A 16,063-nucleotide genomic window follows, 5' to 3' on the forward strand; every position below is an offset into this window, starting at 1 on the left:
TGGAAGACCTTTAGGAACATAGGAAATTATTTTATACTGAACCAAACCATTGGTCCATCTGGCTGAGTATTGTCTAAATGACAGGCAGCAGTTCCCCAGGGTTTTAGGCAGAGGCAGGAGTCTCTCCCAGTCCTACTTGGAGATGTGAGGGATTGAATTTAGGACCTTCTGCATGCAAGGCAGATACTCTACCACTGAACCAGAGCCCGTCCTCCTTGGCCAAGACCTCTTCCACGGGCTCTTTCAGTGAATATATCCGCTCAGTGCCATTATCGCCAACCCCTCCTATTCCTCTCTACCACCTGCTTGCTTGATTGCCAGGCAGAGAGCCAATGAGCAAGCAGGCAGTGGGATCGGACGCTCCTCCTTGCTGTTGCCGCCACTATTCTTTGGGCCAGAATGAGAGGCAAGTGAACAAGCAAGCAAGTTGTTATGGTGAAAAGGAGGAGTGGGTTTAGAGATTTCTTGTCAGCAGCCCACAGGTGGGGTGTGGGCCCTTTGCAGATGCCAGGTCATGCGGACCCTTGATGTCGGCCCCGGTCATTCTTTCAAATCAAAAGCTGTGCGATCGGGAGGAGAACTGTTGTAAGCTCTGATGACAATATCTGTAATGAGAGTTTTGGTCTGAAACAAAGGACTCCATAGAAGATTTTTTAAAAACAAAACACAAAACTTGCATAACTTAGTGAGCAATGAAACTATGATTGGTCCACTAACCACAGAAACCTCCAGCCATTTCTGTTGTTTTTCCCACCAGACAGCAGTCTTTGTCATATTGTGGTGACCTTCCTAACTAGAAAAGCATTAGTCTTAAGCTTCAGGAGACTCTGTTTCTAGTTCACGCCCTGTAGATTAAATTGCAAACATCAAGCAACTTTGGCTAAGAGTGCGTGGTATGAAGCTGTCTTTTCTGAGCCAGACTATTGGTCCAGCAGACACTCTGGTCTTGTCTGCTGTGACTGGCAGCAGCAAGATCTCAGACAGGGATGTGCAAGGCCCCTAAGTTATACCACCGATACCTGGCCATAGGGAAGCTTTCTGTCCTTCCAATTGGATGCTGAGAATATCCAACTAAGAATACAGCAGCAGGAATTGATCTGCAAAGTGACAGATACCTTTTTCACCTCATTCCCAGATTGTCCCTATATTTGTGGGTAAGGATGGGGGAGAAATTTGATGCAGTTTGCATTTAAAGCTGATTCTTATCAAAACACACTTTCCAAAATAACATGAGAACCAAAACGTAGCCATCTTTCGATAGCCGCACTTACCCAAATTTTGCAATGCAGTTCTTTCTCTGACCAAACAACATTTCCAGAAATGCATATATTATGGGAAAGCGTGCATAAAAATAAATATATTAATGAAAATAACATACAAAAATGCATTATGTTACGAGCAATTGCTTGCCAAAAGGGTTACAGTAGACAAAACTGCACATAAAAATGAGTTTATTAGGAGAAATTTGCACCAAAATGCTGAAGAATTTTCATGAAGGTTAAAAACAAACGAATCACAAATTGCTGCAGAAATGTGGAGAACTGAATGGAAGGCTGACAAGCTTAGAAACAGAGAGAAGCAAAATGGACAGATTCCTCCATCCCTACTTGTGGGAAACCCAGAGCTTGGAAAAGTTACTTTTTTTGAACTACAACTTCCATCAGCCCCAGCCAGCATGGCCACTGGATTGGGCTGATGGGAGTTGTAGTTCAAAAAAAGTAACTTTTCCAAGCTCTGGCGGAAACCACACTTGAGTCATCTACATGTGAGCCACATGGACTAGTACAGGGGTTCCCAAACTGTGGTCTGTGGACCAACAGTGGTCCGCAAGCTTCATTCAGGTGTGGCCAGTGGCATGTCCACATTAAGTATTCATATTGATTTTTAATGGTGTTTTTATCACTTCTTTTATTTATTATAAATTTTTTTTTGCATCACAATTTGAGTTCTATGGAATGCAAATTGTCGTCCTGTAAAATACAATATTAAGAAATTAAGGAAGCAATAAAATGGAATTAAAAATCATACAGCATGTAGCACAACGCATTACAGTTGCTACAACAGGCAGAAAAAAAACCCAAGGCCATCAGCAATTTTCCCGTGGTCTGTGCGAGAAACTATTTGGGAACCACTGGACCTAGTACATGCATGACAAGCAGTGTCTGAAATGCACTGACCGCTACCACTACACCAGTGTGTCTCTACTGTGAGGATTGGAAATATTAAAACAGCACACCCGAACACCAACATTTAGGGATGTCTGGATGTCACATCAGTTGAGAGAATGTCAATTTCTCCAGCCAGGAGGAGAATGGTGAGTGGCCTTTTCCTGAGGTGTTTAAACTATGAAGATGAATAATTCAGGGAGTGTTTAAGCCGCTCCCATGCCAAATACCAATGACAATGAGAGGGACGTAGTTTTAGGTGACAGCAATGTTGTCCTTGACAATGCTTGGCAATATCTCCAGGTGAAGCAACCCTAGCTATATCCCAACATTCTACACCGCTGATCCCACAGTGGTCAACCAGATGCCTATGGGAAATCCACAAGCAGAACATGAGTGCAATAGCATTCTCCTGCTCGTCTTCCTCTACATGAAACATATATTTTGTTTTGTTTTAATATTTATACACTGCCTTTATTCCCAACCCCGAGTTGGCTTACAACCCTGGAAGACAATCCAACAAACAAAATTTAAAATAAAACACATTATGACAAATACAAATTAAAATGCAACTCTAAGTTCAGTGACCAGAACAATTCTGAAGGTCAGGTATAAAGGTCAGGCCCCCAAGGACCGCATGAATAAATATGTTTTCAGGAAGTGCCAAAGACAAGACTAGCAACCGCCTTATTTCCAAGGGGAGATGGTTTCATAAACTAGGTGCCACTGATCCTGGAGGTAGCATTCAGCCATCAAGATTAGTAGCCATTGTTAGACTTGTCTGCTATGAATTTGCCTAATCCCCTTTTAAAGGTATCAAGTTGGCCACCACAGCTGCAGGATTGTGCTGTCACGCTACCTAAATGGGTAACTTTTCTGGTCCTTGGGCTGGAAGTCAGCAGCCAACTGCCTCTGGTTGTGGTCTGGCATCATGATCCATCATGATTTCATCATGATCAGGATATGGATCCTGCTGAGCCTGTTTTTAAGTGGGTAAAACTTAACACACCCTTTTACAAAGATAGTGCAGCTGGAGCGATGAGCTGTCCTCTGTTATCATACATTGGTGCTGTAGAGCCCTGCTGTGCTCTTGAGATTGCATTCGGAAACTTCTTCTGATTCAGCGAGCCTTAGCAGAACTGCCAAAGGCATTTCTGTGCAAAGCTGTTTCAATCCTTCCCTCAGGCTTTGGAGAGAGTGTGCTTGTTTTCTTTGGGTATAGCTCAATGAGTCATTAGGTGGTGAGGGAAGAGTATTTATTACAAATTATTTATCAGATATGCTTGTTCTCCTGCAGTTAAGCCAGAGGACTTTTAGAATAGTTGACATTTCTATAAACACCCACCATAATAATTTAAAACAGCAGAGTGGCACAGTCTCAGAACAAAACTGTAAGCAGACCAAAAAGTTAAAACAGACCTTGGTGAAATAAGAAGGCCCTCTTTGGCCAGCGCTGGAACAACATTGAAGTCAGCCACAAGCGAGGCTCTAGGGGAGAATGTTCCACAGCTGAGGCACCACAACAGAGAAGGCTCTTTCTCCTGTTACCACCACACCTCACTTCAGAATATGTTGGAGACAGAGTGTAAAACTTGGACAGGTTCTTATGGGAAAATTGTGTGCTATAGACATAAGGGTGAGTAGGATGACTCTTTTCAGGCATCCGGAATCTTTGTTGGCAGTGTTGTTGAAGCAGCCCAGGCTTGTGGTTTTAGTGTGACTCTTACACTAATTCAGATGTATTCTCTGACATGGCTGGGAGGAGGAGAGTGGAAGATTTTGCTACTAATTTCAATTGACCACATCTTAGTGCCAGGGCTGTGGAGTTGGAGTCGTGGAGTCGGAGTCGGAGTCGGGAGCAATTTTGGGAGGAGTCGGAGTCGGTAGAAATGTACCGACTCCGACTTCCAAATAATTTTTTTTAATTAATTTTTATTCAAAATTTCAAAAAAAACAAAGTCAAAAAACAAAAACATAATAATACAATAAAAATCTTGACTTCCGATTTGTCGCAGATCAGCTATAAGTATATAATATATATCAAACCTGTCCCTTAATACATTACAAAATCACTTTTCTCCATAGGCTATCTTAATTAATCGTCAAATCCCATTATCATCATTTCATTTTGATCTTTCAGCAAAAAGTCTAAAAGAGGCTTCCATTCCTTAAGAAATGTATCTATCGATTTTTCTCTAAGTAAGCATGTCAATTTATCCATCTCTACTAAGTCCATTAATTTCAATAACCATTCTTCCGTTGTTGGTGTTGATTCCATTTTCCACTTTTGTGCATATAATAATCTTGCTGCCGTAATCATATATAATATTATTCTTCCATATTTCTTTTCTATTTGTTTATCCATAAAACCCAATAAAAAAAATTCTGGCTTTAATTGAATATTTATCTTTAGAATTTTTTGCATCATCCTACCTATCTGTGCCCAAAATGATTTCGCCTGTTTACACAGCCACCACATATGATAAAATGATCCTTCTTGGTGTTTACATTTCCAACAAACATTAGGAACATTGTTATACATTTTTGACAACTTTTCTGGAGTCATGTACCAACGATACATCATTTTATAGAAATTTTCTTTAAGATTATAACATAGTGTAAATTTCAATCCTTTTTTCCACATATTTTCCCATTGATCCATTTGTATGTTATAACCAAAAATTTTTGCCCATTTTACCATACACTCTTTTACTTGTTCTTCTTCCATTTCCATTTTTAACAAAAGTTTATACATTTTCGCAATTATACATTCATCATTTGTACACAGACATATTTCAAAATCAGATTTACTTATTTCAAAACCATACATTTTCTTATCCATTTTATATCTTTCCAACAATTGTAAATAGGCAAACCACTGAGAACTATATCCTTCCTTTATTAGTTGTTCTCTCTGTTTCATTATATATTCTCCATGCACATTTTCTAATAGTTCTTGATAAGTTAACCATTTCCCTTTTCCAGCCATTTCCCTTCTATAGAACGCTTCTTGACTTGAGACATATAGTGGTATTTTAGAACAAAACCTTGGTTTATATCTATTCCATATTTTCAACAAAGGACGTCTTATAAAATGATTATTAAAGTCCACGTTAACTTTTACTTTGTCATACCATAAATAAATTTTGATTGACAAGAAGCAATTTTGGGTGGAGTCGGAGTCGGACAGTAGAAAAATAGAGGAGTCGGAGTCGGAGTTGGACAGTAGAAAAATGTCGGAGTCGGAGTTGAAGGTTTGGTGTACTGACTCCACATCCCTGCTTAGTGCTATGCCTGAATCCTAAACTGCAGTTCATCTTGACCATGGTTACTTCAAACAAACCAGCTTAATAAACCATAGTTTGAAATTGGCATGTAGTTAAGACAAACTACAGTTTGGACATAATGTTGAGCTCTGCTTAAGCTAAAGTGGACATGTAACCTTCCAAACACTTCCTCCCAGCAGTGCAGGAGAAAGGAGGGGGAAACAAGTGGGACTCTCAACAAAACATTGCAATGTGTTCCAATCTTGAAACAGGAATGCTCCTGTTCAGGGTTCCAGCAAGTCAGTCATGCCCTCCTTTAAGATGCTTCATTCTATTCTACTTCTGGGCTACAGCAGTATTCCCGAGGCATTCAGGCATAAAAACATAATTAGAGGCCTGCTGGATCAGACCAAAGGCCCATCTAGTCCATCATCCTCACAGTGGCTATCCACATATCTGTGGAAAGCCCACAAGTGGGACCCGAATGCAACAGCACTCTCCCTGCGTGTGTTTCCCAGTAACCAATATCTGAAGGCATTCCATCTCTGATACTGCGGTAATACAGCCATACCTATTGATAGCCTTTCCTCCATTACTTTGTCTAACCCATTCTAAAGCTGTCCAGGTTGGTGGCCGTTACTGCATCTTATAGTACCGAATTCCGTTGTTAAACTATGAGCAGTACTTCCTCTTGTTTGTCCTGATTCTCCCAAAATTCAATAAGATAGCTGGGGCACAGACCTGAACTTACAAGATCTGAACAGGGTGGTTCATGACAGATGCTCTTGGAGGTCACTGATTCATAGGGTCGCCATAAGTTGTAATCAACTTGAAGGCACATAACAACAACAAAAAGTCTGTTTTGGAGTGTTTTTAGTGCCTTTGTGTGCTGCCCTGGGCTCCTGCTAGGAGGAAGGGTGGGATATAAATCTAACAACAACAACAACCAGTACTTCCACCTTGTTCCTTAATGATCCTATTTTGGCTATAGTGTTTGGCTCAGTGCTTGAATCTGCTATTGGAAGAAGTGTTTAACCTGCTTACTTTCAGCATGTCAGGCTGCTATCGAAAGGACAGGATGGAGCAGGGCCAGTTAGAAAGGGTGGCAACCATAGTTTGTTGTTATTGTAATTAGTCTAGGCTGGCTCTCATCCCTACTGGTGGCAGGTGCCAATCTTGGTTCCTGCTATAAACATTTCAGATCTTCTTGGCTTTCTGTTTGAAGTGCAAGTATTTCAAAATACTTAGTGAGAACAGTACGCCATCTGAGTATATGAAAATGTGGCTTCCTCTTAATGAAGTTGGAGGCAACTTCATGTAACGAGGCCTTCCAGACTCCCTTCAAAGTGCCTAACGTTATTGCTTTTATTTTACAGATGGGGAACTCGAGGCACAGAGAGGCTAATAATGTTGCTCATAGCTTCCACTAAACCTGTTGGAAGAAGAAAACAGGAGTCCTACAGTTGCTCAGCACCACAACATTGCATAGCTTGCAAGGAGTGGTAAGTAGAGTGTTGCTGTTAGTTACTGAAATGTGGTTTCTTGCTATGAAAACTACCCATTGCCAACTGGATCTGCTTTATTAAATGCTGTCTGCCTGCCTGCTGCAACTGGATGGTGTCTGCTAGGGTGTTGATAGGAAAACCTCATGGAAAGGGAGAGAGTAAAGTTTCATTATGCCTCTTACAGTACGACATGGTAGAAATAGATGGGAAGTCTCAGCAGGCAGGAGAAACAGAGCTGTAGATATAAGTAAACATTGACTGCAATGGCTTAGTCTTACTTCAGCTTGCCTGCAGTAAAGGACATCCATGTACCTAGGATATATTTCCATAGTCAAGATGCTTCTCGATACGTGTTGGAAGTGCAACAGCAGGGACCATTCAATTAGTAACCTAAGAGTTAACTCTTTTTACAGTTAGCCAACTACCCAAGGATGGATGGTGTTGCCTAACAACCAATCAGAATGGCATGGTCCTTCCTTTCTGAGATAACTCATGCTCTGATTGGCTGTGTAGTTCTAAGGGAAGTTTCTCCTGTATGTTTAGTTGTTGAATGGCTTCCTGCCGTGTACCAGGCCCGACCTAAGAAAGACAAAGCCCTCTGTTTATTTCTCTTATATTCTGTTCCTGTTCAGTTTACTCAATAAAGTATTATCTTTAATACTTTAATTATAAAGAATTCAAGTCACTCTTCTAATAATAAGATCACCCAAACAAACAATACACCCAACAAACAAACCACACTGGAATATTAAAAACCAGAGCTTGGAAAAGTTACTTTTTTTGAACTACAATTCCCATCAGCCCCAGCCAGCATGGCCACTGGATTAGACTGATGGGAGTTGTAGTTCAAAAAAGTAACTTTTCCAAGCTCTGTTAAAAACACTTCATAACATTGATTCAAGAAGTAAAAGAATTAAACCATTAAGAAGAGAGCTTGCAAATGAAGGAGTAGGAGGAGTATGGAGGTATTTCTCAGGGAACTTCTTGACACAGGATGTTGCATCAGATAGAGGCCAGCACAGTAAAAGTCCTGTTCTCTTTCTCCGTCAGTCTCACTTCAGAGAAATAATGAACATACAGCACAGCAGCACCTCCAGATCTCAAGGGATCATGTACTCCCAGCTTGTTACATTTTCACACAGGTTTGGGAGAATAATATTCCACAAATCTTCCAAGAATCTGTTAATTTTTCTTCATAGACAACGCTCAACCATCTATGAATGCCCCAAAGTAGCAACCAGTAACTTCTAACAAATTTATTGCTTTTAGTTGCCCAGCTTAAAGCTGGGCACCCTTATTTTCAGCCTTTTTTAAAACAAGTTTTAAATTTATATACAGTACTGAATGTCTCCTTTATATTTTTTGCAGTGCTATTAAGGTCCCTATTTTTTTTAAAAAGGAGATAGGGCAAATCCTGGAAATTATTGTCATATAATTTAGGAGGCAGAAACGTCTTCTGCCTGAGAGCCTGGAGAGCTGCTGCCAGTCAGAGTAGACAGTTCTGGGCTAAATGTACAAGTAGTCTGATCTGGTGAATGGCAGCTTGGTATGTTCCTAAAATGCTAGAATAAACCATTGCAACCATATTCTGGCTATCTAGATAATTCATGCATACTGAGTTGGCATTTTAAGTGCAAAATGCAAGCTGGAAAAAGGGAACAGTTTGGGTAACCAAAAAAGAATAAAGCAAGGGAGGTATTTATTCATTCATTTACAATATTTATAAACCACCCAGATGAACTTTGTTATTGGGCAGCATATTTTTATGTTATGTTTATTTAACAAAATTTATATACTGCTTGGTTGTAGTAAAATCTCAAAGTGATTTACTAAATAAAACATTCAAATTAAGAATAAAAGACAGTAAAAACAGGTATTTTAAAACAGGCACAAACTGGTTAAAATCAATAAATAATCTAAAACCAGATTAAAACACATGTAACTTCTGCATATCTGGAGGCTTACCTAAGCAAAAATGTTTTAAGCAGGCACCAGAAAGAGTACGTTGAAGGCACCTGCCTGATTTCAGTAGAAGCTAGAGACTGACAGGCCAGGGAGGTATGCTAAAACCCTACTGCTAACTTGGTTTACCTAGCAGAGGTTACTTTCACCCTCCCCTAATTTAATCATGCAGATTAAAGTATAGCAAAAGTTGAGATTCTCTGATAAAGCCACCATCTTCCTTGCTCAGAGGCCAGGTCAAGTGATGACTGGTATGACCACAGCTATATAGAGTTTTGGGTCCTTATCTGGATGCAAGTGTTCCTGCTTACTGTACAAAGACGTCATTTATACAGTCCTTGCAGTGAATTGCAGTGGGACCGTAGGGAATGGTTGAAGAAAAGGTCATTGTCTTCACAGATGATACTTTAAATGTGCATAGCCTGAAGGCAGATGATTCAGCAATCATGCTGAAGCTAAGCAAGTCTGAGTTGTCAGTGAGTAGAGGCCATGCTGGGATCCTATATATGCTGCATATATAGGTTTGTGATGGAGGAAAAGCAGGAGATACACACACATGTGCATGCTCACACTCACATTTACATAAACTGCAGTGCATGAGGATTGTTTTACTAGGAAAGAACAGATTTCTTAATTGCCCTGAGATTCTGTTTAAGTTGAATTTCAGTGAGATTTCTGGATTTCAGAATTATGGAAATGGACTGCCTTCAAGTCGATTCTGACTTATGGCGACCCTATGAATAGGGTTTTCATGGTAAGCGGTATTCAGAGGGGGTTTACCATTGCCTTCCTCTGAAGCTGAGAGGCCGTGACTGGCCCAGAGTTACCCAGTGAGCTTCATAGCTGTGTGGGGATTCAAACCCTGGTCTCCCAGATTGTAGTCTAACACTCTAACCACTACACAACACTGGCCTCATTCGGAATTATAGAAAGGATTTTAAAAAGTAGTGTTTTGTTTTAAATTTGTCCACCCCACTATTATATATTGCAGAATTGTGCTAATAACAATTTTTGGGGAGGGTTAAAATAGTTTTGGTGGGCATTGACTGCAGAGGGTGAGAAGGGAGCAAAGATTTCCCTCTCCCCAGCTTGCAAGTTTCCAGAAGTGTAGTTCTAGAACAATAATGGAATCTAACATTTTTTGCTTTGCTCTGGTAAATATATGCAGTGTGGCAAAACCTCAAAATCTGAGTCAGAATCTGGCAGATGAAGATAAGCACCTTACGTTTGCCCTTTCTCCCATTTTCTGTGGGGCACTGAGACCAGATCCCACAAGCTTTTCAGAGTAGCAGGTTTTCTCAAAACCTAGGTTGTATTGCAGTTGTTTTTTTGGTAAAACAGTTATTTGTTACTTTGCCATCCAAATTTGCGAGGATGAACTGATAAACTCCATGATAAACTGTTGATCTTCCTGTGGTGAGATACATGTTCTGCCTCCACATCTGGAGAGCTCACGCATCTGGAGCACCTGCTCCAGGAATGTTTTAAACCAAAGAAAAAAACAGGAAGTGCACTTCTGTTGTGCTTCCTGCCCCCCCCCGCTTGTTCAAGCACGTTTCTGTAAAGACGTGTTTCTCCTTGTGTCAGTTGCAGCCCCAAAGAAGCCATCCAGTACCATGATCCACTGAAAGAGTTGTGTGAATTTATCCTCATGTTGAATGTGTTCTGTGCTAAGTGCCATTGTTCAGTGGTAGAACATTTGCCTTGCATGCGGAAGGTCCCAGGTTCAGTCCCTGGCATCTCCTGGTAGGATTGGGAAAGGCTCCGGCCTGAAACCCTGGAGAGCTGCTGCCAGTCAGTGTAGACAGTCCTGGGCTAGATAGACCAATGGACCTAATTGGCAGCTTCCTGTGTTCCTAAAGCAACACTTAACTGTTTCTGTTGCTCCCCAACTAATATGTCTGCCACTTACTTATTACTTCTACAGAAGAAAAATGGGTTTGTAGATTCCCATCCCGTGGAGGTGTTGCTGTCTTAGTTTGGGAACAAAAAGGAGAGGACTGTAAGTAATTTAAGATTTTAAGCTGCATTATAAGATAACATGATGATAGGAAGAACCAAGATGTGTGAAATGGACAGTGAGGATTTTATTCCCCAAATTGTTTTTCTCTACAATGGGCCCGTGTGTGCTCTTGAAGCAAAACAGACCTCACCTCCGTGTCATCTAGTTTGCTGTACTGAGAACATAAGTGTGTCTCCATTGCATATATACTCAGATTTCCTAAGGTTAGTTGGGACCCTGTCTGGAATTAAGATGTAACAAGCGGGACTTGAAAGAAAACATTACAGTGTGTTCCTATTCAGAATTCTAGTCACTCCATTCCATTCCCCTCCTCAACAACCATTCATCATTCCATGACTACTGAGCATGCTCATTCTTCATTGGCCTGTTTGGGGTTGCCTCCTTAAGAGTTTTTTTCCAAATATATGTGTGTGTGTATTTGTATATATATATATGTTCTGCAAACCTCAGGGTTTCACCAATAGAAATATAGTTGCCGTTATCAGTGCTGTATCCTCTCTTAAGTTGGAGTCAGGTTGACGGCAAAAAGCCCCTCTCCCTGCTTGAGGGAGAAATGTTTTTTCCCCTGCTAAGGAAACGTATGCACATAGGCTATGTACACTTAGGTTTTCCATACAGTGACAAATAACAGCAGGAGCAGGGGTGGAAGGGCGAGGGCGAATCCTGCTTCCCAACACCATGGTCTAGGTGGAGATTCCCTCCCTCAACCCTCAGCAACTGCTATTTGACAAAATGTAAAGGGACAGGAGGTCACATCACAGACCTCAGCTGTCTTACCTGGTTTGTTCCTTACTGTTTCCATTTTGCAGATTGAGGGATTGAGTCTGGAAGAGAAAAAGCATCCTGGTGCCAGCAGCAGTGGGGTGGCACAGGCAGGGTGGCATTTTGGTGCAGGTAGGGCAGTGTTGCACACAGACTTGGCTTCCTAATGCTGAGCATCACTACCACTTACCTAGAGGAGGAGGGGTAAGGCACAAAGAGTTCAGCACGGTGGGAATGTGGCAGCAGAGCCAATCTGATATTCTTGCTGCCATGCCCATACTGCACTGAATGCTCCGTGCCCTCCCCTCTGCTGCTAGCTAGTGCCAGTTCAGGTAATGCTGTATCTTAGTTAACACTAACAAGAGAAAGGAATTAGCACAGGTAAAGGGGAGGGACTGTGTGAATCGTGCAAACTGCTGACCATTATTAGTGTTTATATCTGTACCAGGCCTGCATCTAGAATCACACAAGAGCTTCCAACTTGTGATTCTTACCACTTCAGAGCTTTTATCACCGAACAAGCACTCCTAGGAAGTGTGTGATAGTGATGTACATGCTTGAAGCTTCCTCTTATTCAGTGTTGCCTTGGTGAATGATACCGCATGGTTTCCTTACCATGTGGAAATGGGTACAAATTGCTGTTGGAATGGCCATCACTAAGTGTTGATTTAGTTGCCTCTTAACTCTTTTTAGCTAAAGTGTTGGTGAAAAGTGTAGGCTATTTTCTTCTGTCCTTAAGGGCATGTTTATGGATGCATTGAGAACACAAATTTATGTTAGTAATGCACAAGTCTTGAACTGGGGGGTTGTGTTTATTCCAGATCAATTTTAAGGTGCCATCCAAAGACAGATGGCATCATTCTTCTTTTTGCCACAGAGGTGGGACCAGTGCAGTTCTTGCTTCCTCCTTGTCCCCACCTGTCTCTTGAATTTCAGCGCTGTGAAAGAGGAAGGTTGTAGCTGTATAACATCTGCTGAAGAACTAGTGTGGTGCAAATATTTTACTTTTCAAGTGGTTGTAAATGGCTTGTACGCTGGTATGGCATAGTGGGGAGGACAGCCTGGATGGGAGTCCAGAGTCTGTGAGTTCAAATCCCTGCTCGTGTCTCCTGGGTGTCAAGGGACAGCTAAAGATCACCACCACAGTGAGTGGCTCAGGGGTTACGTGCCCTGCCACCTGTGCAGCCGTGGGCAAGCTGCATAGTCCCAAGGAGCCCAGTTGCCCCCCAGCTGGCAGACAAGGAAGGGGCTAGCTTGTGCAGCTGTGGCAAGCTGAGCAGGCCCTAGCTAGCTGGGGAGGACTAGCCTCAGAGGGAGGCAATGGTAAGCCTCCTCTGAATGCCGCTTACCATGAAAACCCTATTCATAGGGTAGCCATAAGTCGGGATCGACTTGAAGGCAGTCCATTTCTATTTTTCACAAATGGCTTGCAGGTTGCTAAATTGCTGGTCCACAAGTCAAATTAATTAGGTAAGGTGCTACATCATGCTAGATAGCTTTCCACTGTGGCTTGTGCACAAACCTCCAGGGTTTGTAAAAGAAAAGCCCTGTGAGGAACAAAAGCATGTTGCACACGCCCACTCGCAGTACACCTGATTGTACTTTCGGACAGCTGTGCACACACCACACACATAGTACACATGCTTATTTTTGGTAGACACAGTTATTCTTTTACTTTCACATTTCCAGATATATATTAAATGCTTTCCCCCATATATTGGAAACACCTGGTGTATACCAGTAGCCTTCAGTGTTTCCAGACCTGGAACCCACCTTTAACCCAAACACCCATTGGGGACCCATTTCTAGATTTGTTTACCATATATTTGTATGATAGCCATGCTAGTGTTGCAACCCTGCTTAGATCAGGTCGCGACCTAGTAGTGGGTCCTGATCCACCAGCTGAATACAGCTGCCTTGTACCAAGTCACATTGTTGGCATCTAGCTCATTGCTGTGCACTCGGACTGGCAGGTGATTTTGTAGCAGAAGCCCTTCCTAGTCTTATTTTCTCCTATCCTGTTAGCTAGCGATGCTGTGGAGTGACCCTTCTGCACGCAAAGGATGTGCTGTATCCCAGAGCTATGCCCTCTCCAAAGGAATATTGTTCATAAAGAAATCCAAATTTTCCCAGGCAGAAACTCAAACTATGAATCATCATATGAAAACTTTGACGCTCTGCTGACTGAGCTGAACTACCCAGTTCATGGTTTCTGTGGAACTGGTACTGAGAGTTCTGCTTTTCCTAGGCCAGGAGATGTTTTCTTGGCAATGCAGGAGTCCTGCTTTCATCACTTCCTGTCTGCTGTGAGAGATTGTCCTCTTTCCCTCCACACTGTCTTGAGAACCTATTTCTTCTTCCCAAGGAGGTTTCTACTGGATCCAGGGAAAGCATGTTCCACACTTCCTTCCAGGCATGGTTTCTGGAAATTGCTGCAGATAAATACATCATACCAGGGGTGATGTTAGGGGGTGGCTCAGCATCCTCAGGCGCTTCCTGTCCCTTTCCATCCCTTTTAACAAAAATAGTTGAAATTATTCAATTATTCTGAAAATTAACTTTAAAAAGTTTTTCTTTGGGTGGCTTGACACACTACAAAGCACAGAGCCCACCAACTGTCTTAATTTGCCTAGAGGAGGGTTCCCAGCCTGTGGTCTGTGGACCTCCAGTGGTCCACAGGCTTCATTCTGGTGGCCCACGACATGTACATGTTAAATATTCATATTGATTTTTAACTATATTGTTAGTGCTGCTTTTATTTCATATATTGCATTCCATAGAATTCAGATTGTATTAAATGCAATATAAGAATTAAAACAAGCATTTTCTTGTACTCCAGCTTGAGTTCTCTGGAAGGCAAATTGTAATGCAATAAATAGAAGATACTGTATATTGAAAATAAGAGAAGCAATTAAAATACAATTAACAATCATACAGCATCTCTCCCGCAAAGCGCATTGCAATTGCTACAACAGGCAGAAAAATCATTTAAGTGGTCCTTGAGGAAAAAAAGTTGGGGAAAAATTGGCCTAGAGGCATCTGTACATGCACATACAGATGGACTCTCATAAGAGAAAGGGTGGGATTGTTATTATTGTTATTATTGTTGTTGATAATGATGATGATAATACTAATAATAAACTGTACATTGCCCTGATATTTTACGAGAGGGTGGTATATAAATACTTCTATAATCCAATAAACAGACAAATAAATAAAAATAGATAGATGGGCTTTGATGAAAGGGTGGAGTATAAGTAGCAGTAGTAGTAATGATAACATATTAGCATATGCAAATTTGTGTCATGGGCCTATGCTCCAAGTCCTTAAAGTACCTAGTTAACACCCCTGCATCATAGCCCTGTTTGTAAACTTTGCCTGAGCGTCTGGCTGGCACCTGTTAAGAGGCAGAGCATTGCTGGATCTGACTGACTCTGGGTCTAATCAAGCAAGACCTTTCTGATACAATATGAGAAGAATTATTTTTATTCAGGGCGCAACAGCCAGAGGAAGTTGGCATAGATGTGGCTTTCAAATGCCAAGAGGAGATGGCCAAGTGTATGCTTAAATGTGGTTGTCAGCAAAATAGGCTTTTAAAACTGAACTTGGCTTTACCATATTAAAAGGTGTTTACACTGTGAATCAGAAAATTGGTCTTGGCTTACCTCTTGAGAAGATTTAATTGCACCTTTCTTGGTGATGTGGCAATAGCTCTGCTTTTTGTTCACGTGCTCTGGAATGTTACCTACTTGAAAATCCACCCATGAAAGTGAATGCATCAATAGCCGTTAACAGTACACCCATTTTTAATACACTTGAAACGTCATGGGAAGTGAGAATCTGCCAACTTAAATAATGTTCTTTTAAAGTGAATGACAACAGTGCATATGGGTGAGGGGGGGAACCTCTTTTTTGGGCATTTTTGTCTTGTCAGAGAAATCTAAATAGAGGGAATGTGGCAAGTTCTTGACTCCCTTCAAACTTTTGGTGCCTGTGGGCATAAAGTGACTTCAGAGAATATGCCTGGCTAGCCCTGCCCCATAGAAACTGATGGCATGTCAGCCATGCCCCATGCTTGACCAGTGTTAGTCTCAAGGGTGCCTTATGCATGTGCAGATGCGTGCATTTAGGCTCCCACCAAGGGAACATGTATCCTGGTCAGTCTTGGACCACGGTTCACATCCCTGTGAAGGGAGCCCTCCATGTCTATGTCCATAAGTGCATAGGGCCCCACTCAGACTGATGCCACTTATGCATCATCCAGGGGGTGTGACCAGCATGGGCATTGCTGTCAAGGGGCTGGAACAAGTTGGATGTGCTCTTGGAAGCCCCTTTATACAGTTGATACCTATGGAGACTTAACACCTAAACAGGATTCCT

At 41.7% G+C, this 16,063-nt stretch overlaps 1 protein-coding gene across 20 annotated transcripts in view; it reads left to right on the forward strand.

Moving 5' to 3' along the window:
- ST3GAL4 (ST3 beta-galactoside alpha-2,3-sialyltransferase 4) overlaps positions 1-16,063 on the forward strand; it is a 215,895-nt gene that overhangs the window by 114,204 nt on the left and 85,628 nt on the right. For 16 of the 20 annotated variants that reach the window (XM_061592946.1, XM_061592934.1, XM_061592932.1 and 13 more), the window contains one exon: positions 6,808-6,933. The exons of 1 other annotated variant lie outside the window; for it this stretch is intronic. In XM_061592946.1, coding sequence (XP_061448930.1) covers positions 6,839-6,933 — 95 coding nt within the window. In that variant the 5' untranslated portion in view covers positions 6,808-6,838. Of the gene's footprint in view, positions 1-6,807; positions 6,934-10,825; positions 10,901-16,063 lie in introns of those variants that run through there. 3 more of the 20 variants (XM_061592948.1, XM_061592952.1, XM_061592949.1) reach the window with 2 other exon arrangements.

The sequence above is a fragment of the Rhineura floridana genome, chromosome 12 (genome assembly GCF_030035675.1).
Source record: "Rhineura floridana isolate rRhiFlo1 chromosome 12, rRhiFlo1.hap2, whole genome shotgun sequence".
Classification (NCBI taxonomy): Eukaryota; Metazoa; Chordata; class Lepidosauria; order Squamata; family Rhineuridae; genus Rhineura; species Rhineura floridana.